Genomic DNA, 23,872 nt, shown 5'->3' on the forward strand with positions numbered 1-23,872 from the left:
CTAACTCTATGTTCTTTCTGACCTCTTTGGATGTTGAACAAATACTTCACGTTGGATGTTAAAACACAATAACATAGGAGATAAAGAAATTTTCCAGTTTGTAATGTAAATATTCTTGATTTAATATGGATTAATAATCTCAAGAAGTCAACAAAACTGATAGAATTATTCTTTTTTTTTTTTTTGTCAGAGTAATAACATATAATGCTTATCACAGGAAGACCTCATATTCATAATAACTTATCAAATCAAAACTTAAATATCATTTTCTTGATCTGAAAAAAAATAAGTGATAATATAAGCCTAATTCATGTCGTAAAACCTTGAAAATAATCTTCTATATACTACATGCATGTAATCAATGTAATTCATTTGGTAAAATGAATTAACAAATTAACCTTAAAGAAAAGGTTATCTAAATCATCACACAATGCAAAAATGTCATATTTTGAGATTATCACTTCATGGACATCTACCTAATAATCATTTATAAAAATAGAGTTTCATAAATCACAAAAAAATACTACAACAACAACAACAATAACAATAACAACAATAACATATATAATCTCACACGTGAAATTTGGGAAGGATAGTCCTTACCTTTATCCACAGTGACGAATTCTTCATTTTTATTGAAAACTAAAGTATTCTTTGGGAGCAGTTACTTCCATAATTCCATGAAGAACTTGACCAAGACCATCTTAGCATTGTATGGAAGCCTGAATCTCCGTTTACCGCTGCTGCATGCTTCATTCCATAGAATGCCAATTATCATCTCATCTGAATCTTAGCTTTGTCATGCCAAAAAATAACGGTTAGCTTTGTCATGCCAAGAAATAACGGTTGTAGCCGCTGGTTTTGATCATCTATTGAATGGATCAACGTTGACGTTGGTACATGCACTTCACTGTATGTTCTACTTTTTCTTCTATAGCTTCTATATTCTTTTTGAAGAAAAATGTATTTTGCAACTCAAAATCTCCAGAGGCATAACTACTCTATGATATTGAGTCCAATTCAACATTTTCAGCCACCATATTATTCATCCTCCAATATTTTAGCAATTTGAAAATTGATGTTATCCAGATACTTAAAGCGTCATTTCTGGTGCGTGACAGTTTTGAAAACCCATTATTTTCTTCATGTAGTAGTTATATTTAACTCAGTCTTAAAATAGTAATTACTCTTCGAGGAAGGGAAGGAGCGGTTTCAAACAATAATTAGCCGTCGAGAAGGCAAGGAGTGCTTTTTATTTTTATTTTTAAACAGCGAATTGATGTCCACGAACGGACGTAAGGAACCGTTACGAAGTATTGAATTTTCATCATTTTTAAAAGAAGAAAAGGCAAAATTCTGGGAAAAAAGATAACTTCATTGCACTTGTGTATGTGTGTGTGTGTGTGTGTGTATGTATATATATATATATATAAGTGCGCGTGCGTATGTATCTGTTTTATGAAGCATGATGTGGGCAAAATTTGTCTCTACTTTGTGAAAAGGATGAATTTAGTAAGGTGGGTACTACGTGTTCCTCTTTCAATTCAGCTTTTTTATAACCCTCCACGAGCAAAATGACATCCCTTTCTTGCTTTTCAAAATTCTTCTTTTGCTAAACGTTTGTGCCTGTCTCATACTATCTCATTCCTATATTGCAGTTCTACTTTCCCGTCTCGCACCAGTGGATAGTAATAGCCTTGTGAAGCTTGCTATGCTACTTTACTAACACACCAATGAAAGCATTATAAGAGGGCTTTATTCCCAGAACTAAAACATAGTGATCTCCAAAAGAATTATGTCATCAAGCGTCCCTCCAAATTTAACCTACTGGGTAATTACTTGCAATCTTTAGTCTTTCTGATCAACCCTCATAATACACAAGTTATGGTTTTGCATAATTTAACCAAGAACATCTAAGTGGAAACAGTATTTACTGTTAAAAGGTTACTATCATAAACAAAAATTGTGGATATTAATTATACTAAGAAGTCACTATAGTAGTGACAGTATCTAAATCCCGAGACTTGGAACTAAGCAAATCAATCCCAGAACAACAAGCATAGCCAAATCCTCCTTTCTAAATACAGTTCACTTCAGAATTTATGTACGGTCATCCTCAAGATACTCATGTTTGTACTAAACAAAAACCTGTGTAACCTCTTAACTGGACCCCTTCCCTTCCTGTTGTGTCTAAAAAGAAAAGATTGGGACTTTGTATTACATGACTCTTGAGAATAATACTGTTGTAAGTGGAAAAGGAGAGTAAGAGACCCTTGTATGCAGTGAGTAAAATAGAGAGCGGGCAGTAATATTAGACTGCAGGGAAGATTTCTCTCCAGTAACAGAAGAATCTCAACCAATGCCCAATTTATCTCCGAGATGATTCCCATAGTTTTTGTTCAATGCCCAACTTCCTTAGCTCCATCAGACCTTGCTCAACTAAAATATAAAGTGTGAACTATTAGAAAATGAATCAGTCTTTATATGTATAAGAGTTTAGAATTGCAAGGAAGGGATCATAACTTCTAAGACAATTCAAACTAAAATATTTCAAACTCCAAAACAATGTATATACTACTTATTTTGCAATTTCTATTTTGAGTGGATCATCAACATGCACAGACAACCTTATTTGTATTGTGGAAGTGGCTGGAAATGTTAAATCTTACCGAAAAAAAGGCAATATTTGCCCCTTTACTCGAAAATAAGTTACATCTACCCGCTTCAGTTTCTTGGTATAACTACCTCATATGTTGTTCGGACTCTCCAAAAATATCGTTGGGTGTGTCGGATCCTTCAAAAGTTGTGCATTTTTTGAAGGAAACCAATTCGCACATGCAACATTTTGGAGTACACGTTGGCAAGCCTACAATGACTTGAAGAGACCTGCCTTACTTTAATTTAAAACCCACCTATAATATCCCATATCATTAAAAAGGGGTAAGTAAGTAATTAACTAAACAAAATAAAAAGAGAAAAAGGTCACAGAGGTGCCGAAGCCCAAAGGCTTAGGCAGAAGTGCATCAAATTAAGTTTATAAAAGGGTGAAATATGAGATTCTTTGCAAAATCTCAAAGAAGCAAGATCTGGTAGGGGAGGCAGAGCACTACAGCTCCTGCACGTAATAACAGGAGCTATCACCAAGCCTTAATGAAATAAAGAGGAGGAAACTTTAGAGTCCTAGTTCAAGTTGAAGCTCCAGTACCGTGATTCTTGATTCTAAGGGATTTTCTGTCCATCTTGGGTTTCTTTTTGTGGAGAAGAACAAGGTAAATTGAATTTACTCAATACCTAATTTATTATTAGCTATTGTTCCGTTAACTAAAGGGAAAAAAACTGGAACTTAAGGTATTTTGATACATGAACTTTCTACCAAATAATTAAGATTTCTATAAGTTTAAAGCAAGCACTCTACTGTAGAGAGTATAAGTGCTTAGTAACACTACGTGTGGACAAGAGTACAGTTAATTAGTATGTCAAACAAATCAGATTCTTTTTTAGTATATTAGTTGGTTAGCAGAAGATAAGTCATATCCCGAGGAATGAAAACAGGGAAATGAATTAAGTTTAACAGAATTTAACCGACTATACTGGTACTCGTGGAGTTGATACATAAATTGGTTTTGTAACGATATAGGTAGTTGAAGTCAAACGAAGAACTCGCAGCGACAAGTTCAATATTTCGACATGAGTACAATGAGTAGTAACCTTACCGCAGTTTATGTTTCCATAACTTGCATGATTTACACATAATTGTAAATATGAATATGTTACCGCCTGGTTTGAATTTGCACGTAGGACAAGTCCTTTACTTGATATATTAAAGAAATGTTTATTTAAGATGATTAGCGTTATTTTAAATGTTCTCACTCTACTAGACATATTTTACCGTTACTTGAAATATGATTATTGTTATCGATTGAAATTACATGATTTAAATAAGAATTGAAATGTCCTGTACTTTTTTAAAAAAAAAATTCATACGAGTATCGACTGATTACAAAGACAAGCGTAAGTGGGAGGAGACTTTGAAGGATCCCCTAGCTAACGACATGTTCCTTGGACCGGGTGCACCTTGTAAATTACGGATAACCAATTACTGGACTACCATTATATTTGACTACCGTTATATTTGACTACCAATTACAGTGCACCTTGTTACCGATTTCCCTCGAGTAGGGACTACCGTTATATTTGACTTCCTGCGAAGAGGTCAAAAGTTATACCGATTACATGATCCGTTCCTGGAAGCCTCCCAAAGATGAATATTTGATATTATATGGCGTTTACCGAGCTTATTACCGAATTGTTAATTGTTTCTATTTACATGAAACACATAAAGAGACTGATTATTGTTTAGTGTTTCTGAAAGGGCATTCTTAGGATATTTTTTGTTTAATATACTAGCATGTTTCGTGACATGCCTCTCTACCTTCACAAGGTAGGGATAAGGTCTGCGTACACTCTACCCCAAACCCTACTAGGCTTGCCACGTGTATTTTTTAAGTTGGGATGAAGGATTTAACGGGTGAGGGGAAAATATGATCCAAAAGTGCAACGGTAGGGTAGTTATACTAAGGATGTTCTAGAGAGAGGGCGGTGGAGCTCGCAACATACAAACTAGAGAACATAGCTAATATTTATTGTTGTCTTTTGACTTATTGCGGGAGGGATATACGTCTTTTGAAAGAAATAACCATATTTATTTACATATAAGTACATCAAATTATTCTGTTTATTCAACATATATTAGAAAGCTTGCATAACAACTTCATTTACTAAGCAAGATTTATTCTGCCTCTTTTAGTAATTTACTGTACTATTTACTTTACCTTTTTGGCTAATTTATCGTGGAACTTTTTATTTCAAGAAAAAGTAATATTGTAGGAGTCCTTCAACTTGTCAAAAGTCTCAGCAAAGCGTAATTAAGTAATTTTACCTCCTGCACCCTAAGCTTGTATCCACTTCTATGTTAACATTTCTCTCATCTTCTCGCCCATGCATATTTGCAACAAATATAGAAAAATAACTTAGAGATTAATCTACTGTGACATTAAAAATTCGAAGCATGACATAATTTGAAACTAATGGAGTACTACCTTGTTTATTTTACCAACTTAAGTTTTCACAACACATTTAAATAATTATTGTGTGCAATATAATAGAGATCACATGGTGGTCTAAAGAATTTAGTACTTCTAGACATGGTTTATCAAAAAAAAACCTAGATAACAGGCTTTATAGGTGTGGAATGTACCATCAACAGCGTCATGAGAAGTTGGTGCGTGCCCGCTGCGACTACTCCAAAATTGAAAATTTTTATTGGCTTTATCCTCCTGTATACCATGAGCTTTGGCTCTCCTCCAAAAGTAAGTTAGCCATGCCTAAGCAAGTGAAATTTTGAAGGCAAGCTTAGCGTAGAGAAAAGGAGCAGAGCAGTGTGAACTAAAAGATGTAATTCATCTCAATGTTGTCCTGATAAGAACAAAGTATGCTGAATTTTCAGAACTCTCCTATTATAGTGTGATAAGATACAGATTCCTATTTAAGTGAAGAAAATTGTTATTTTGCAAATTGGTAATTTATATTAAGACGTAGAATAGAACTGTTTTTACATTTATCGCACTTAGTTTTGAGAGAAGTAAGCAGACTTGTGAAAAACAAAAAAAAAAAAAAAGAGGAAGTACTCAATGACAAGATGATTAAGGATCCTAGCTCGCTGGATATGTGGTATAACGAGGAATCAGAAAGGTAAGTGTAACTACAAGATGTATTATATACCTCCTTGAAAAGGACATCTTCAGACTCCTCGGGGCTGAGTTCTGAAAAATAATGAAAATTTTACATAATATTCTCTCTAAAAAGGATTCCAAAAAGCTGTTACAAGATCAAGGCATTGGAAAACTTATTCAAATCAGACAAGACCAGGGATTTGCCAAAACAAGCTCAAGATAGGCACACCGTTCTTTTGCCATGTCTAAGCCGATGACAAGTATGTAAATAAATAGACAAGTTTGGATGAGCACCTCGCTGTTTTCCATGTTTAAGCTAAAATCAAAGTATAACATAAAAAATTAAAAATTAAAATTAAAAATCCAAAGGAAAGAAAGTTACAAATTTTAACAGATTGAGTTGCTTGTTTATTCCAGCTAGTTAAGTAGGATTCTGTGAGAGGGGCAATTACTTTGATAAAGGAATCTAAAGACCTAAATGCAAAAATTGTGTCCTCACTAGAATGATAAATCAGATGGACTTACCAAATGCCTCGATATACTTCGGATCAATTGGTGATTTGATGTCTGCAATAATTAATTCAGATAATAAAACACAATCAATCTAGAAGGATCATACTTCTGTAGTTAAAAGAGAAGATGACTTTTAGAATTGTAGAACAGATGGAAGGAATTAACAAAAGAAAATATATAAACGAGCATCTGCATTTAAAATCAGCTGACAGGTTTGCATATGCCACAACATAGAAGATCTTATTATTGAGAAGGTAAACCTAGATGTGCTAGCATCCACACCAACTCTTTCCACCAACTCTTCCAATTGGCATGCCATTGTTGATTAAACATAAACCAACATTTTCAGCATGTCATTGTTGACTAAACATAAACCAACATTTTCAATCTCCACCTTGGTTTGCGTTTCGAGCGTGTGAACAACTCTGGCCAAAACTTCTAAGCTTACTGGGCAACCCCGTTGTAAGAAACAAGAAGAATCAAACCATTGTTGAACATACCACCTCCACCTAGCAACTGTTCTCTTCGGAGTTGCATCAGTTGATGCACACCCCCGCCAAGTCCTTGCAGTGTGCAAACTTAGCGAGCGGGACTATCTTGGTCAACATGTCTGCAGCATTATCGTCTGTGATAACCTTCACGACCTTGATAGTTCCCTCATCAATAACATCTCGAATAAAATGAAATCTGACATCAATGTGTTTCTTTGCAGCACCTAAATCCTTCATGTCAAATTCCTTACTCAATAGTTTTTTCAAAGCATTTATCTCAGACATCTTCTTGTGATACACACAGCTATCAAATGCACTCCTTGAGAATTCATGTGTAGTCATGAATGCATCAAACCTCTTGTACCACTGTCTAGGGGATTGCTTCAAACCATACAAAGACTTCTTTAGTTGGCATACGTGATCTTCTTTTACCTCAGCTAGGAAACCTTCAGGTTGATCCATATAGATTGTCTCTTCTAGATCACCGTGTAAGAAAGCAGTTTTGACATCAAGTTGTTGAAGCTCCAAGTCAAATTGTGCAACCAATGCTAGTAGCACGCGAATTGAGCTATGCTTCACGACCGGAGAGAAAATCTCATTGTAGTCAATTCCCTCCTTTTGGCTGAAACCTTTTGCAACCAATCTCGCCTTGAACCTAGCATCTTCCACTTCAGGAATTCCCTCTTTCTTTCGGTAGACCCACTTGCATCCAACTGTCCTCTTCCCCTTTTGTCTTTTCACTAAGACCCATGTTTGATTCTTGTGAAGAGACTCCATCTCTGCAGTCATGGCTAACCGCCATTGTGCAGCATCCTTGCAAGAAGTTGTTTCAATATACGAGGAGGGCTCCAGATCTTTAATCTCTTCTTGTGCAGCTACGAACGCATATGCAATCAAGTTTGCTTGATTTATAAGGCGCTCCGGTTCTCGTGTCTGCCTCTTCTCCCTCCCCTTCGCAATTGTGTATGGTTCATTGACAGCAAGTTCTTAAAGGCCTACATCTTCTGACTCATCTTTAACCTGAGTCTCTTGATCCTTTTCCTTGGCAAGCTCCACCGGAAGCTCCACCTGCTCGTTGTTCTTGTTTCCTGAAAACTCCACGGAAACTTTACGGGGATCAAGTATAGAGGATTCATCGAAGGTGACATCTCTACTAATTATAAATTTGAGTAAAGACAAACACCAAAGTTTGTACCCTTTTACTCCATCCACATACCCTACGAATATGGCCTTCTTAGCCCTTGGTTCAAGCTTTCCTTCATTAACGTGATAATAAGCTGGACACCCAAATACTCGTAAGTATGAATAGTTAGAGGGTTCACCTGACCATACCTCATTCGGAGTCTTAAAGTCAATTGCCGATGCTGGAGATCGATTGACAATATGAGCAGTAGTGTGAACTGCTTCAGCCCAAATACTTTGGACATTTTGGCTTGTAGGAGCATACAACGAGCCTTTTCAAGAAGAGTTATGTTCATTCTCTCAGCAACTCCATTCTGCTGTGAGGTATGCCTGACAGTCCTATGTCTTGAGATCCCATGAACCTTGCAGAATTCATTAAGCTCTTCATTGCAAAACTCCAAGCCATTGTCTGTGCGAAGATACTTGATTTTCCGCTCCATTTGATTTTCAACCAAAATCTTCCACTCTTTAAATGCTTCAAAAGCATCACTTTTTGCCTTCAAAAAATACACCCAAACCTTTCGTGAGAAATCATCAATAAAAATGAGAAGATACCTCTTTCCGCCCTTCGATGGAAGTTTAGAAGGACTCCATAAATCTGAATGAATGTAGTCTAGCACTCCTCTTGTCTTGTGTTTGGCAGTGCTAAAGCTGACCTTCTTCTGCTTCCCTAGAACGCAGTGCTCACAGAAGTCAAGCGTGCTGATCTTCTCACCTTCCAAAAGTTTACGATTGCTCAACATCTCCAGTCCACGTGCGCTCATATGACCCAGTCTCATGTGCCATAGTCTTGCCTTGTCATCATTAGATAACTGCACTGTAGATGCATTTGCAGAGCCAACAATGGTGCTTCCGGCCAATGTGTAAAGGTCGTTCTTCAGCTTGCCTTTCAGCATGACTAAAGAACCTTTAGTCACCTTCATAGTTCCTGCTTCGCTCATGTACCTGTAGCCTTGTTCATCCAGAGTACCCAAGGAGATCAAATTCTTCTTCAGATCAGGAACATGACGGACTTGTGTAATAGTCCTCACGATTCCATCATGGCAGCGAACCCGAACTGAGTCAATGCCAACTATTGCACAAGTTGCATTATTGCCCATTACTACGGTTCCTCCACTTTTCTCGTAGCTGCTAAACCAGTCTTTTCGGAACGTCATATGCAGAGTACAAGCAGAGTCTAACACCCATTTGTTTTCATAACTACTATTATTATTACACGATGTTGTTAGTACATAATCATTATCAAAATTATGTACCTGTTCAACTGTAGATGCACTCGCCTTTTCCTTGGACTTTGACATTGGGCAATCTCGTTCAAAGTGCCCCTTCTTGCCACAACCCCAACACTCTGTATTCTTCTTGTTCACACGAGACTTTGATCTGTGCTTTGATTTGCTCTTTCCCTGTTGGCTAGTCCGGTCTCTCACAAAGAGCCCACTTGCCTGGTCATCTCTATCTCCTTCAATGTGCCTCCGCACATCACTAGAGTTAAGTGTCTATCGCACTTGCTCAAGCTTGATAGGCTCCTTGCTATACATCATTGAATTCTCAATATCACGATATCCTGAAGTCAATGAAAATAGCAAAGCACATGCAAGCGTCTCCTCCTCCCTTTTAATTCCTGCAATCTGTAAGTCCATGACAAGTTTATTAAACGCATCTAAATGATCTTGTAACGAAGTACCTGGCCCCATCTTAAATGTGTGAAGACGTCGTTGTAACAACATTCTTGTTGTCACTGATCGGTCTTGGTATAGCCCTTTTAGCTTTTCCCATAACTGTTTGGTCGTCTCTTCGGTACCCGTACTCACTTCACAAAGCACGTTAGGTGCAAGGGATATTTGGATTGCACTCAATGCATCCCCTTCAATCTTCTCCTTGTCGGGAGCTGATATATCTGTAGGATACTTTCCGTCAATAGCATGGATTGAACCTTCCCTCCGCAGTAACGCCATCATCTGGATCTTCCAGATATTGAAGTTGTTGCGTCCATTGAATCTATCAATTTCAAACTTCATGGAACTCATCTTTGCTTGTTCTTCCTCCTTGGATCGTTAAAGAATTCTGTCGCTCTGATACCAATTGTTAGCGGAAACGTAAAAGAAAGAACACAAGATTTAACGTGGTTCGGATCAAAATAATCCTACGTCCACCAGAGAACAGTTGCCTTTTTAATATTAACAAAGGAAGGGGAGAGTTCCCAATTACACTTAAGAGAATTTCTCATTTTAACTCTCTACTCACTACAATGTGTTGTATTATTTTTGGGATGATTTCTACAAGTGAAGGAGTGCATCTATTTATAGAGGTAAAGACCTCCTCTTGATGGCATTGGTGACATCAAACTACCTCCTCTTGATGTCATGGGTGACATCAAAGGAGGAAGCTTCCTCCTAGCATCCACACCAACTCTTTCCACCAACTCTTCCAATTGGCATGCCATTGTTGACTAAACATAAACCAACATTTTCAATAAAAGTGAAAGATAAGTTAAGAAGTTCTCTAACAAGACTAAAACCTATTCTCGACTAGCTGATATCACCTATATGCATCTTTTCTTTCATTGTGCCCTATTTGTGTTAGATAGCTATGTAAACAACGTAAATTAGTCCGAGTCCCACATAAAATAGGAGGAGGATATGTATTATATAAATAGAGCTCACTGTATTATAATTGAATAGAATATCAATAATATTTTTCTCCCGCGTTTTCTCAAATGGTACCAGAGCAATCGTGAGAGATTTATCGCTGTGCATAAATTTCAGCGACTCTGGAAAGAGAAATCAGTCAACCGGAAGTCTTTTTCCGGCAAACACAGGTCTGTCACAAGTAAAAAAAATCATTATTTGTCAGTGTTGTGCAAAAACCAACACTACCACGAAGTAGATCGGCCTCCGGCGACCAGCCCATAAAAAAAACTCTGTCACAAGACCTTCCACTCTCCCTCACGCGCTGCCGGAAGAAAATTTTCCGAGGAAGTTCCGACGTCACGCGTCGACGCCTGGGGCACCTTCCGACCATTTTTTGCGACAACTCTTCAGGACAGCTTGTTCCCCTTGCAATTCCGAGCCTACCCATCCAATTTAAACGAAATTCCAACCACTTTTATATTTTTTCGGCGTGAACAATATCTTCCAGAAAATTTTCTGATTTTTCCGGAGTGAACATTATAATGTCATTCGTATCAGAAGCCTTTGACTCACAATCCGTTGGATCCAATGCATCGAATCCAATCCAGATGGTTTCTTTACCGGATTATATTGAGTTCCTTCAGTACAAAGCATGTAAACAGACATCTTCAGGGATAGCTTCCGTTGTTCAAACAGGTAGTAGCGTGACTTGTGTCTCCCAGTCTTCAACCTCCGAGCCTTGGGTCATTGATTCAGGTGCATCTAATTATATTTCTGGTAACAAATCTCTTTTCACTACTATTTCATATTCTCAATCTCAATCTCAATCTCTTCCAACAGTCACAATCGCCGACGAGTCACAAACCATAGCAACTGGAATAGGTCAAACAAGTCCACTTCCTTCCTTACTTTTAGATTTAGTTCTTTATGTTCTCGATAGTCCTTTTAATCTCATAGTCGTTAGTTGCTTAGCCAAATCACTTAAATGCTCTATTTTATTTTTTGATGACCTTGTTTTTATACAAGAATGCAGTACGAGGCAGATCATTAGTACTGAGCATGAATCAAATGGACTTTATTACCTTATCCTTGCTTTTATCACATGAACTCAAATCTTGTCTTTCTTCAACAACTTGTTATGTTACTGGTTGGGACATTTCAGTTTGTCAACACTTCAGAAAATGGTATCTGGATTATCTCACTTGCCCACTCTAGAGTGTGAGTCATGTCAGCTCGGGAAGCATACTCGCTCTCATTTCCCTCGGTGTCCTGATACTCGAGCAGAGTCACCTTTCACTTAAGTCCTTTCAGATGTTTGGGGTCCTAGTCGAGTCAGTTCTACCTTGGGATTTCACTACTTTGTCAGTTTCATTGATGATTATTCCCGATGCACTTGGATATTTTTGATGAAAAATCAATCTGAATTGTTTTCTATTTTCCAAACTGTCAACGCTGAAATTCAAAACCAATTTGGGGTTTCTATCCGCACATTTCGTAGTGATAATGCCCTAGAGTATTTGTCTTCCCCATTTCAGCAATTTATGAACTCTCATGGAATCATCCATCAAACATCTTGTCCGTACACATCTCAATAAAATGGGATAGCTGAAAGAAAGAGTAGACATCTCATTGAAACTGCTCGTACCCTACTCATACAGTCTCATCTTCCGTTGCGTTTTTGGGAGGATGCAGTTCTCATATCTTGTTATCTTATTAATCGTATGTAGTCCTCAGATATCACGTGTTTTGGTCATAACCTCACTCCAGGAAAAGATAAGTTAGCTCCTTGTGCTCTTAAGTGCATATTTTTGGGTTACTCGAGAAAGCAAAAGGGATATTGATGTTATTCACCTGACCTCCAGCTGTACCTTATGTCCGTTGATGTTACCTTCTTTGAAACCCAGTCATACTTCACAAGTCCAGCTGATCACTTAGATATTTCTGAGGTGCTACCAGTTCCATCTTTTGGAGATTCAGTCACTATTTCTCGTTCATCTTACTCCACAATTCCAGCTCCACCACCTAAAACTCCAGTTTCAGCTCCCCCGCCTACAGCTCCACCACTTCTAACTTATCATCGTCGTCAGCGCCCAGCATCAAACCCAGCCGATTCACGTCCTGCACCTGACCTTGCTCCTACTGCAGACTTGCCTCCTCTTAGTCAGTTGATTGCACTTCGAAAAGGTATACGATCCACACTTATCCCCACAATGTCGGTTTAAGTTATCATCGTCTATTATCACTACATTATGCGTTTGTATCATCTTTGTCCTCTGTTTCCATCCCTAAGTCTACAGGTGAAGCATTATCGCATTCAGGGTGGTGAAAGGCTATGATTGATGAGATGTCTGCTTTACATACGAGTGGTACTTAGGAGCTTGTTCATCTTCCTTCAATTAAATCTACTATTGGTTGTCGTTAGGTGTATGTAGTCAAAGTTGGTCTAGATGGCCAAGTTGATCGACTTAAGGCTCGTCTTGTTTGCCAAAGGGTATACTCAGATATTTGGGCTCGATTATAGTGATACTTTCTCTCCCGTGGCTAAAATAGCATCAATCCGGCTTTTTCTATCCATGGTTGTTGTTCGCCACAGGCCTCTCTATCAATTGGACATTAAGAATGTTTTTCTTCACGGTGATCTTGAGGGTGAGGTTTATATGGAACAACCACCTAGTTTTGTTGCTCGGGGGGAGTCTAGTGGTCTTGTATGCCGATTGCGCAGGTCACGATATGATTTGAAACAGTCTCTTCGGGCTTGGTTTGGTAAGTTCAGCACAGTAATTCAGGAGTTTGGCATGACTCGTAGTGAAGCTGATCACTCTGTATTTTATCGGCATTCTGCTCCAAATCTCTGTATTTATCTAGTGGTTTATGTTGACGATATTGTTATTACCTGCAATGATCAGGATAGTATTACTAGTTTGAAAAACCATCTCTTTCAGCACTTTTAGACTAACGAACTACGCAGATTAAAGTATTTTCTAGGTATTGAGGTCGCTCAATATAGTTCAGGTATTGTGATCTCACAACAGAAGTATGTCTTGGACATTCTTGAGTAGACACGAACGACAGGTTGTAGACTTGTTGATACTCCTATGGATCTGAATTCTAAACTTCTGCAAGGACAGGGGAAGCTGCTTAATGATCTTGCAAGATATAGGCGGCTAGTTGGTAAATTAAATTACCTCACAGTGACCGGACCTGACATTTTCTTTCCTATGAGTATTGTGAGTCGGTTTATGGATTCTCCATGTGATAGTCATTGGGATGCAGTTGTCCACATTCTTCGGCATATAAAATCAGCTCCGGGCAAAGGATTATTGTTTGTGGATCAAGGCCATGAGCAGACTGTTGGATACTCAGTGTTGATTGGGCAGGATCACCTTTTGATAGACGTTCTATGTCTGGATATTGTGTTTTAGTAGGATGTAATTTGGTATCTTGGAAGAACAAGAAACAGAATGTGGTTGCTCGGTCTAGTGCAGAAGCAGAGTATCGAGCAATGGCTATGGCAACATGGGAGCTAGTTTGGATCAAACAGTTGCTCAGGAGTTGAAATTTGGTGAGATCAGCAAGATGGAACTTATGTGTGATAATCAAGTTTCCCTTCATATTGCATCAAATCTGGTGTTACATGAGAGAACTAAACACATTGAGATTGATTGTCACTTCGTTAGAGAAAAGATACTCTTAGGAGATATTACTACAAAGTATCAGCTTGCAGATATTTCACCAAGTCTCTCACTAGTCCTCGTATTAGTTACATATGCAACCAGCTCGGTACATATGATTTGTATGCATCGATTTGAGGGAGTGTTAGATAGTTATGTAAATAACGTAAATTAGTTTGAGTCCCACATAGAATAGGAGTAGGATATGTATTGTATAAATAAGACTCACTGTATTATAATTGAATAGAATATCAATAGTATTTTTCTCTCGTGCTTTCTCACAATCTGCATTGATTCCAAGAATTTGCAGGTTTTTTGGGAACTTCCTTCCATGTGATTTTTGGTCTACTCGTCCCCTTTTAACACTTTCATTCACCATATTTTTACACCTACGGACTGGTACATATGTAGGTCGATGTGGAATATGACTGAACCATCGTAAGCGATCTTTTCTCATTTATCCCCAGTGCGTGCTACTTGCATCTTCTGGCGAAAGTCAGATGCAACCCCCAAATTTTTTTTAAGAGAAGCTTGCAACACTAAAAGTATTGGGGTATTAACCCCATGAGATTCTTGTCCTTCCGAGTTCATTTAGAGTCTGCCTCCCACAGGGTGAGCCATGAGGTGAGTCCCAGCTTGTGATTCCCAATTTTGCCTTGAAAATTACTGGTTATTGATATAAAGAGCTCAATTTATTCTTCGACATTTTCATGAGAACATGTGGAGGCAGGCAACCAGTTACCATTTTATTTGTTAACAAACAAAAAAGGAAAAAACTGCAAGACAACTGTCATGTAAAGTTTCTGCACTACATAACAATGATGTACCATTTGCTTCCTATCATATAGAAGTCTATAATTTGAAAAGACATAACGGTACAGGTGGATATCTACATTAGGATAGAGGGTATAAACAGCCCTAAATTTTAATATTAAGATTTATGAGGCAGAGCATTTCAAGCAGCAAACCACAATCCTTGACCGTAGAGTCTCCATTGACAGATTTATAAATGTGCAAACAAATGACAGCTGATTAGAGCATGCAACACATACATTTATTTGCAAGCAGGGCTTAAGGAAGTTCAGAGATCTGTACAGAAGCATCTGAACATATCAATAGTTAATTACATGTTTAAGAATCAGACGAGAAAAACCTGAAATTGATGTTCGAGTGGAGTTTGGACGTCGTTGTTGAGCCAGTGCAAGCACTATGGCATCCTCAACCTGGATCAAGGATATCATTAAATGGTAATGCAGTGCTCTATTCTTCCACCTAGAAAGGAGAATAAAAGAATACTAGACCCTGGTGGACAACGTTTCTACTTGCAAGTGATTATTTACACACACACACACACACACACACTTCTAGAAAAAAGTAGCAAAAGAATTGAATGGAGTAGATTTCATCCCTATCAATATGCACTTGGTGTTCCAAATCCTGGGACTGGCCTGATGTTGGCCCATGCCTTTATCCCTCGGCTGAACACCATAACTAACATAATTCCACCCATCCTAGTATAAAAGCAATGATTTTCACTTTCTGTAATAACTACGTGTGATCAATATGGTACATATTCAGTAGGTCTTCTCTTATTTTACCAATTCTTTTTATTAATCTCAACTTATGATTTAACAAATTCATAATACCAATCTATATCGATCATATTCTTCTTAAACTGCATAAGTGGAAATTTTGAAGTTGAAATTGATCATTGACTTGGTGATCATTAGTACTGGAAGCTAAAGTTTAGAAACAGGGCAACGAATGCATGTTGTATTTTGTTCAAGGAACCAAAAAAAATACAGAAGCAAGAACTAGATAATGACTCTAGTTATTAGAGTAACCTTCAAGGAAACAAGTTCATTCAAGCCCATTTCAACAGAAAGCATGCTTTCTATATTTCCTTCTCCAGTGAGATCATTCAAATCCCGAACAAGATTACCCCTCTCTGGATTGTCATAACCTGCAAAAGAGAACACTAAGAACTCATCAATGCCCATTGAAAAAGTCTACCATTTACACAGACAAGTAGCTAGGTTTAATCATGCTTGCCTTTTTCCAAAAATTCTTCCTTTGCCTTTTGTCCAGCAGAGATAACCAATTCAAAAGGAAGAGGTGCAAAGGATGACCAGTACTCGTGTTTTGAAGCAGCAATATCTGCACAAATACCTGGAAGAGAAAAAAGAGCAACATTAACTTTACACTCAAAACTGGTAACACTTCTTATATACAAAGCACTAAGACAAGAACAGAGGGGTACACGGGGTCAACGCTTACAAAAAATAAAGCATTGAGTGGACACAAATGCAATTAGAACCTAGCAGCAGACAGAGCATTCATCTGCGGCAAAATAGCAAAAGAAGTATCCAATTGATGCAATCCATTACGAAAAGTCAATCTCCTTTTGTATAGTTGTAAAACAATGTAATGATAGTTAATTTGCATTAAGTTTTCTAAGTGAGGTTACTGGCACTGATATCACTTATTATATGTTCCCTCTTTGCATTGTCACATTTGGAGTAAAAAGCGCTTCCTTACAATCTAACAATATTCAAATGCGCTATTGTAATTTTTGCGTCTCATTTATTGATTTTCTAACTCTTATGTACTTTTTTGCCTCTTTTTTCGAAAGCTAAATTGACATGACTTGGGGGACTTCATAAAACCATTTCAAGTCTATAACTAATGATCAAAGGTTAGTATGAGCAGCATAGACAGGAAATATCAAAGGAAAAAGGAAAGGGTTGAAGTCAGGAAAAAATGTTTTTCTACTTCAGACAGTAGAGATCTAGTGTAACTAGGAAAAAGACAAATCTCGGATGCATTACTTACCAAACTGAGCTGCTAAACCCCAATAACGTGCAAGCCAGCATCTTTTAAGAACAACATCTTCCTGCAATATGAATATGCCAGGAAGTTAAAGTATTGTAATGAAAAATTATAATTACGAAAGCAGTATAAAAAGGTGCAGCTAGATACCATCTCATTCTGGGTTAAAACCATCCTTTGTGTCATAGAGCGTAGAGTTTTAACCTCAGATTCAGCCCCTTGAAGTTGATATACAGCAGCAGCTGCGTCCTCTTTTGCTTTCTAGGTCAAACATAGTATTAAAAAATTAGATAAAACAAACCAGACATTCAGTAGCATTACATGGTGGTCATGTTCACCTGAACATTAGAACAGAGGTTTGCAAGTTCCACATCTATCCCATTCTTGGCTTGTTTTGCGTCTTTCAGTGCAGCCTGCATCAATTAATCTTCCACTATGATTGAAATTGCAGTACACTTGAAAGCAGTTACACAGACAGAACAATGCTGATGTAACATGTGGGCATGGTATTCAAGGAAGACTCAGACAGATTAACTTATAAAGAATAACATAAACTTCTACTTAAAAGTTTATTGAGAATAAGGAAATGAATATACTCTACCATGTGTCCATACTAAAAGTAATCATATGGCCCGTGCTACTCTGACCCTGTGTTTGTGTCTGTATTTTCCTAAATATGTGGAGTAATGTCTAGCCATACAGGCCAAGATAAACTTTTTCTTCTGTATTCTGCTATTCATTCGATGATGAATGATTTTTAGTATTTTATGCTTTTTAAATAAACTTCCTCTCAAACAAAAAGCCAGAGACAAGAATCAGCCTGACAAATTAATCTGCAATTAACTCAATATCCCCACTGACCTCCCTTTGGCGCAAAGAGGCTTCCTTCCTGCAAATGATAAAAAGTCTTATCATGATATATACATATCCACCAAAAACGAATCTTATCATCGTATTAACACAAAATTCAGTGCAAAGATGAATACGTGGAAGACTTTTACCTGCTTAACAACTTTGCTTCTAAAGATACTCCTTCTCCAAGTGCTGCAACCTGATGCATAAGAAATGCCTTTCAACTGTCAGATGAAGTTTAAATTGAAGATGCCCATGGTGCATAAGTCATAAAATAAGAATCAATAACATTTATCCAGCAAAATTTCCAAATAAGGTGTTTATAATCATTATCATCTCTTTTCTTTTTTGTGATAAAGGAGGTGTTCATACTAGAATGACACGCTGATTATGTTTAAGGTTTTCGCTTCTTACTTATCAAAATACAAAGATAAAAACATAAGTTTATTGCTTTCATTCTCTTTCAGGGTTTTTGTCTAAGATAGCTAGTGGCAATATTGTGTCTTACTATTTCGCTTTTCAGTGTAGGACCTATTTACTAGCTATCGCTTTTGCTTTGCATCTTTAGTCTGGATTTCATGTTGTTCATATTTTTCCTATGATTTCTGTGGTGATACTAATATTGTCTTCTTTTATCTTTTTGTTTTCTTGAGCCAAGGTTCTTTCGGAAACAGCCTCTCTACTCCTTCGGGGTAGGGGTAAGGTCTGCGTACACACTACCCTCCCCAGACCCTACTAATGGGATTTTACTGGGTTGTTGTTGTTGTTCTCTGTCAGGTAAACAAGTAAAATTCCACTAATGAAGCACTGAGGCTCTTATACACTGGAGGGGGAAAACAAATGAATATTACAAGTTTTCCAGACAAAGGATTATTACACAATTTGGCATAACAATGGCATAACCTGTTTCTCAAGCTCCTTCACTCTAGCTTCTGCTTCATCGTAACTCATTTCAGTACCTCTAAGCTGCACAAATAATTCGCAACTTCAGTATAAACACATGCAGAGATGCATAGCTTAATGCAAATAAAGCAGAGGAAAAGAATTGCTGAAACATGCACCTTTCCAAGCAGATTTTCATTTTCTTCTTGTAGCATATCAAGCTGCCAAAAAAGTAAAGGTTAGAGCAGAAAGGAGGCACTGAAGTCAAGTGGTATATCCAAGTGTTTACATGCATAAAGAGACAGCAGGTACTTTACTTGTCTGATGACTGAATACTATGCATGTAAGAATAGAAAGGTATCAATTTGATAGCAAAAAGAACATACTTCATCATGAAGCGCAGAAGCAGCACGGTTATCTCCTGTATCTTTCAAGTTAAATTGTCTTAAATCTGGCGAGAATCTGCATTACAAGTTAGATGATGAGTGCAGAGAAAAGGAACTGAATCTTGCTAAAGCATCTTCTGCATATATATGGAGGAAGCTCATGCGCCTTAAGACACTTGCACTGCTTCAGTCTTGCCATTAACAGAACTACACGAGAACAGAAGGTTTAGGCCAGTCCAACATCCTTTTGAACTATCATAGCAATAGCATACAATCAAAAGGCAAATATTTTTAGACTTAAAAAATTTATTAATGACACAATTGCAAGAACTTGGTAAACTATGGAATATGTAACAAGCAGAAGATACAACCCACAAAAGAAAAGAAAAAACACATGTTTTAGACCCTTTGCTCCAGCTGCTTGTTCATGGGAATGTTAGACTGAAAAGAAAAAAAGGAAAACCAGAAAAAGAAGCTCATTATACCTTTTCTCTCTCAGCTTGTTGGTTGGAGGCTCGATTGGGGGTATAGGTGAAGGAGTCTTCACAGGCTGTCGGGTACTTGGTATTGATGGTGGAGGACGAGTTGGCACATTTGCTCTTCCTGCTGATGTTGAACGAAGAGACGACGGGTTTTCCTCAACAAAATTCCTAGCTAGCTACTCACAGAAGCAGCAAATGGAGACAATTATCATACAGAGGTAATTACAACTCAAACTAACATGTCACTGCATATGCTCATCTAGATTAAATTTGTTTAACTGTATCCCCTCCGTACTTTATATCACAATTTTTAGGAAAAACCCAGAATTATCCAAAGAGATTTAACAACTAGCCAGTCTCTTGAGCTAGAGCCACTTTCTGAAGGGAGCCAACACAAAGATTTTCAGAGCTTTTTTGCAATACGGTTGAAGAACAGAACTTATATAACTGAAATCAGTTACAAATGCAGTTCAATTTGAACACATTCATACTGGATTATACTTCATTATCTATGTAGAAGTGAAATGTTGTCAATATTTCAGAACTCTCCGGTCTCCATCAAAACAACAGCAACGCTGAAGCTAAATCTCATAAAGTAACATACACACACAAGGAAATGTAAATCAAGACTGGATAAGCAGATCGAGGTCTTGATATTACCAGAGGGGAAGATGATCTACTATTATTGAGCTTAGCGGACTGAATAGCCGCAGCATTAGTGTTGTTGGTAGCATTAGTGTTGTCGGTAGCACTAGTGCCGTTGGAACGGGAAAAAGAGGGAGGTGCAAATCGGAATCCAAGATCATCATTATCATCGTCGTCATCGTCATTACCAGCAGAAGCAGCTTGTGAGGCCATGACTTGAGCGAGGCGCTGGGCAGCAGCTTTTGCAGCAACATTCTGAGTGCGCTTAATGTTGGACATCATGCCGCCGGAGACTGAGGAAGACCGGCCATGATGATGTGGACGTCCAGGTGATGAAGACCCGGAAATCAGAGTCGGAGCTGCTCCGGATTCGCTGCTCCATTTCCTTAACTGCCTTGGACTTGCTGTTCTCGCCCGATCCATTTTAATACTAGTTGTTGATGAGTTCAGTACAAAATTATTTAGGTTACGAAATGGTGAGGGAGAATGTAGGTCGAAACTGGCTAGATTTGGGGGTTCATTATTACAGAAGCTTCTCTTCTCCGCCGGAGAGATTGACGGAGACAGATATTTGCCTTGTACAGTTGGAGCCAATTACCATCAATAAACTTTTAAAATCACTCGGTCCGTCGAGTGAGCCAAAATTTCTCAAATTATTTTAGTTAAGTCACTCTTTCTTCTTGATCCACTATTTTCAAAATAGTTGGCAACTTGGTATTTACATGCTTTTGCAATTGACTAGATAATATGTATGTGTGTTGCACATAAATTTTTAGTAAGAACTTTTCTGTGAAAAAATAACTAACTAAATTTAGTAATAAATTATACGTTGAAATGATCATTATAAAGTAATTAACATGATAAAAATACAGTATTCATTTAAATACTAAAATATACTTGAATTCAAAATGATATCGCCTTAGAGGGTGTTTGGATTGCCTTATTTTAAGCGCTTATTGGCTTTTAAGCACTTTTTTAGTTTGTGTGGTGTTTGGCAATGATAAAAGTGCTTAAAAGCACTTACTTTTAGGTATAAAAAGTACAAAATAAGCCAAAAGCTAAAAGTTGGGTATTACCAACTTATGACTTTTGGTTTTTAGCTTAAAAACTACTTTTTATAAGCCAATCCAAACACCCTCTTATTCTATAAAGATGATCAATTTAGTTAAGTTAGAAAGTATCTAATTTATAGTGTATAAATATTTAGTGTGTTAATATCATATCTAATTCTTCTTTATAGATGACGTTTTTCGTGTAGATTTTCTATAACTTTGGCTTCTCTCTCTTAAAAGTAAAATATATAATTGTCCATCTTTAAATCACCTCCAAACAGTATTACTTTTTTCTATTGTACTTTGACAATTATTTATAAAGTTATGTCAAATTTACCTTATGACGTATATAACACAAGTAAAATTATTATTGCTTTATCATATTCAAAGCAATAAAATATTAATTCATGTTCTGATAAATCAAGTCCATTGTACTTTGACAATTATTTATAAAGTTAATGTCGAATTTACCTTATGACGTATATAACTCGAGTAAAATTATTACTGCTTTATCATATTCAAAGCAATAAAATATTAATTCATGTTCTGATAAGTCAAGTCCATGATTAAAAATGTTAGAAAAATATATATTTTAATACAAAAATAATAGCAGATAAATATATATTTTTGTATATATGTGATGTGACATCCCGGCCAGTCGTCTCATGAGTTACCGCTCTGTTTCCCCCATTTCTACTTCTTATTGCTTTGTTTATCGGTTCTATATGTGATCGGGTTGGTTGGCTCGGGTTCGGAAAGGTTTTGGTAAGGTTTGAGACACTTAGTCTCTTTTGAGGAAGCTTAAGTTGGAAAAGTCAAACGGATGTTGACTCGTGTGTTAGAGGGCTCGGATGTGAGTTTTGATGGTTCCGATAGTTTCGGGAGGTGATTTGAGACTTAGGAGCGTGATCGGAATGTGTTTTAGAGGTCCGGAGTAGATTTAGGCTTGAATTGTCGAAATTGAAATTTTGGCGTTTTCCGGTTGATAGGTGAGATTTTGATATAGGGGTTGGAATGAAATTTCGAGAGTTGTAGTAGTTCCATTGGGTCATTTGGGATGTGTGTGCAAAATTTCAGGTCATTCGGATGTGGGTTGGTATATTTTTTTATCAAAAGCGTAATTCGAAAGATTTTGAAAACTTAGGCTTGAATCCGATGTATTTTAGCTGATTCGATGTTGTTTGAGCTGTTTTGAAGATTGGTATAAGTTTAGATGGTGGTATATGATGTGTTTGTGCTTTTGGTTGAGGTCCCGGGGGCCTCGGGGTGATTTCGGATGGTTGGCGGAAAAAATGGAAATTGGAAATGGCAGCTGAAGTTGTAGTCTGTCGTCATAACCGCACTTGCGGCTAGGGGACCGCAAGTGCTGGCTCGCAGAAGCGAAAAGGGAGCCGCAAATGCAGCCAAGTGGAAGGTTAGCTGGAACCGCAAAAGCGATCGAGGAAGCGCACCTGCGATGGCGCAGGTGCGATATTTTAACTGCAGATGCGGAAGTGGTCAAGTAAGTGGAAACCGCATGTGCGGTGGTCTAGACCGCAGAAGAGGTAAAAGGGTCGCAGGTGCGAAATGCCTGGGCCACTAGGTATAAATTATTTCCTTCGCGATTTTTGAGTTGTTTTTCACCATTTCAAGTCGGTTTTGGAGCTTTTTTGGAAGATTTTGAAGAGGGAATCAAGGGATATCGTCTGGAGGTAAGATTTTTAAGTCTAATAATCGATCATATGGTATTATTTCACGGATCAGAGCTGTAATTATGGAAATTTAATGGTTGAAATTTGGGAAACTAGGGCTTGGTATTGGAGACATTGGCTTGAGGATTTGAAGGGTCACTTGTGGTCGGATTTTGGGACTTTTGATATGTATGAACTTGTGGGGAGATAAGGAATCTATTGATATAAATTTTTTCGAATTTCGAGACGTGGGCCCGGAGTTCAAATTTTGGTTAATTTCAAGATTTATGTTGTAAATTGATTATTTTCGCATGGGCTTCGTTCTCTTGGCATATTTTGACGTTGTGATTCTGATTTTGGATAGATTCGGCGCGAGTGGAGGCCGATTCGAAGGGCAAAGACATCGCGGGCTAGAGATTGGATCGGATAGAGGTGAGTAATGATTGTAAATGTTGTCCTGAGGGTATGAAACCCCGGGTTTCACATCGTTATGCTATATTGAGGTAACGTACACGTAGATGACGAGCGTAGGGTCGTGCACCATTGGGGATTGTGATTTAGTCCATCCCGAATGACTGTTTTACCGTGTATTTGACTGAAAACTGTTTGCTATCATCATGTTTTGGGCTGAATGCCATAATTTGGGTCTTGTGCCAACTATTTGGACCCTTAGGGGATTTTTACTAATATTTGCTCATTGTTTTGACTTTATACTTGTACTCAGTCATGCTATATCCTACTGTTTTCATAACTCAGCCAAGTTTACTCTGTTTTAACACATTAAAAGATATTCTAAATAATAATTTGAGCTGAGCATCATGTTTTACTGTTGCCCGAGTGGCTTATGAGATTCTG

General features: G+C 37.6%; 1 protein-coding gene across 4 annotated transcripts; it reads right to left on the reverse strand.

The window, feature by feature from the left end:
- Positions 1 to 1,929: 1,929 nt before the first annotated feature.
- LOC107821357 (coiled-coil domain-containing protein SCD2) lies at positions 1,930 to 21,082 on the reverse strand. 4 transcript variants are annotated; one of them, XM_016647795.2, is made up of 18 exons: positions 20,311 to 21,082; positions 19,654 to 19,826; positions 19,169 to 19,244; positions 18,962 to 19,003; positions 18,804 to 18,866; positions 18,050 to 18,099; positions 17,910 to 17,937; positions 17,387 to 17,461; positions 17,199 to 17,309; positions 17,052 to 17,112; positions 16,272 to 16,388; positions 16,064 to 16,182; positions 15,373 to 15,442; positions 6,258 to 6,299; positions 5,782 to 5,822; positions 5,258 to 5,384; positions 4,940 to 4,988; positions 1,930 to 2,439 (listed from the first exon to the last, which is right to left on the reverse strand). In XM_016647795.2, exons 1-18 carry the CDS (start codon positions 20,716 to 20,718, stop codon positions 2,436 to 2,438), a joined length of 1,656 nt encoding a protein of 551 aa, XP_016503281.1. In that variant the 5' UTR covers positions 20,719 to 21,082; the 3' UTR covers positions 1,930 to 2,435. The 4 variants fall into 4 exon arrangements, 2 of the variants coding, with proteins under 2 accessions (XP_016503281.1, XP_016503280.1); XM_016647794.2 differs by lacking the exon at positions 4,940 to 4,988; XR_012709539.1 differs by lacking the exon at positions 5,782 to 5,822 and having other exon boundaries at positions 2,349 to 2,439.
- Between the last annotated feature and the right edge of the window lie 2,790 nt (positions 21,083 to 23,872).

This window comes from Nicotiana tabacum, chromosome 5, assembly GCF_000715075.1.
Source record: "Nicotiana tabacum cultivar K326 chromosome 5, ASM71507v2, whole genome shotgun sequence".
Taxonomy (NCBI): Eukaryota; Viridiplantae; Streptophyta; class Magnoliopsida; order Solanales; family Solanaceae; genus Nicotiana; species Nicotiana tabacum.

What these genes read in the sequence shown, in the direction of transcription:
- LOC107821357 (XM_016647794.2), bottom strand. Translation starts at nt 20,718, where the DNA reads ATGGATCGGGCGAGAACAGCAAGTCCAAGGCAGTTAAGGAAATGGAGC. An exon ending in ATGAACTTGTTTCCTTGAAG is followed by an intron (nt 15,443 to 16,063) that starts GTTACTCTAATA and finishes TCCTTGATCCAG; the next exon opens with GTTGAGGATGCCATAGTGCT. An exon ending in GAAGTATATCGAGGCATTTG is followed by an intron (nt 5,823 to 6,257) that starts GTAAGTCCATCT and finishes ATTATTTTTCAG; the next exon opens with AACTCAGCCCCGAGGAGTCT.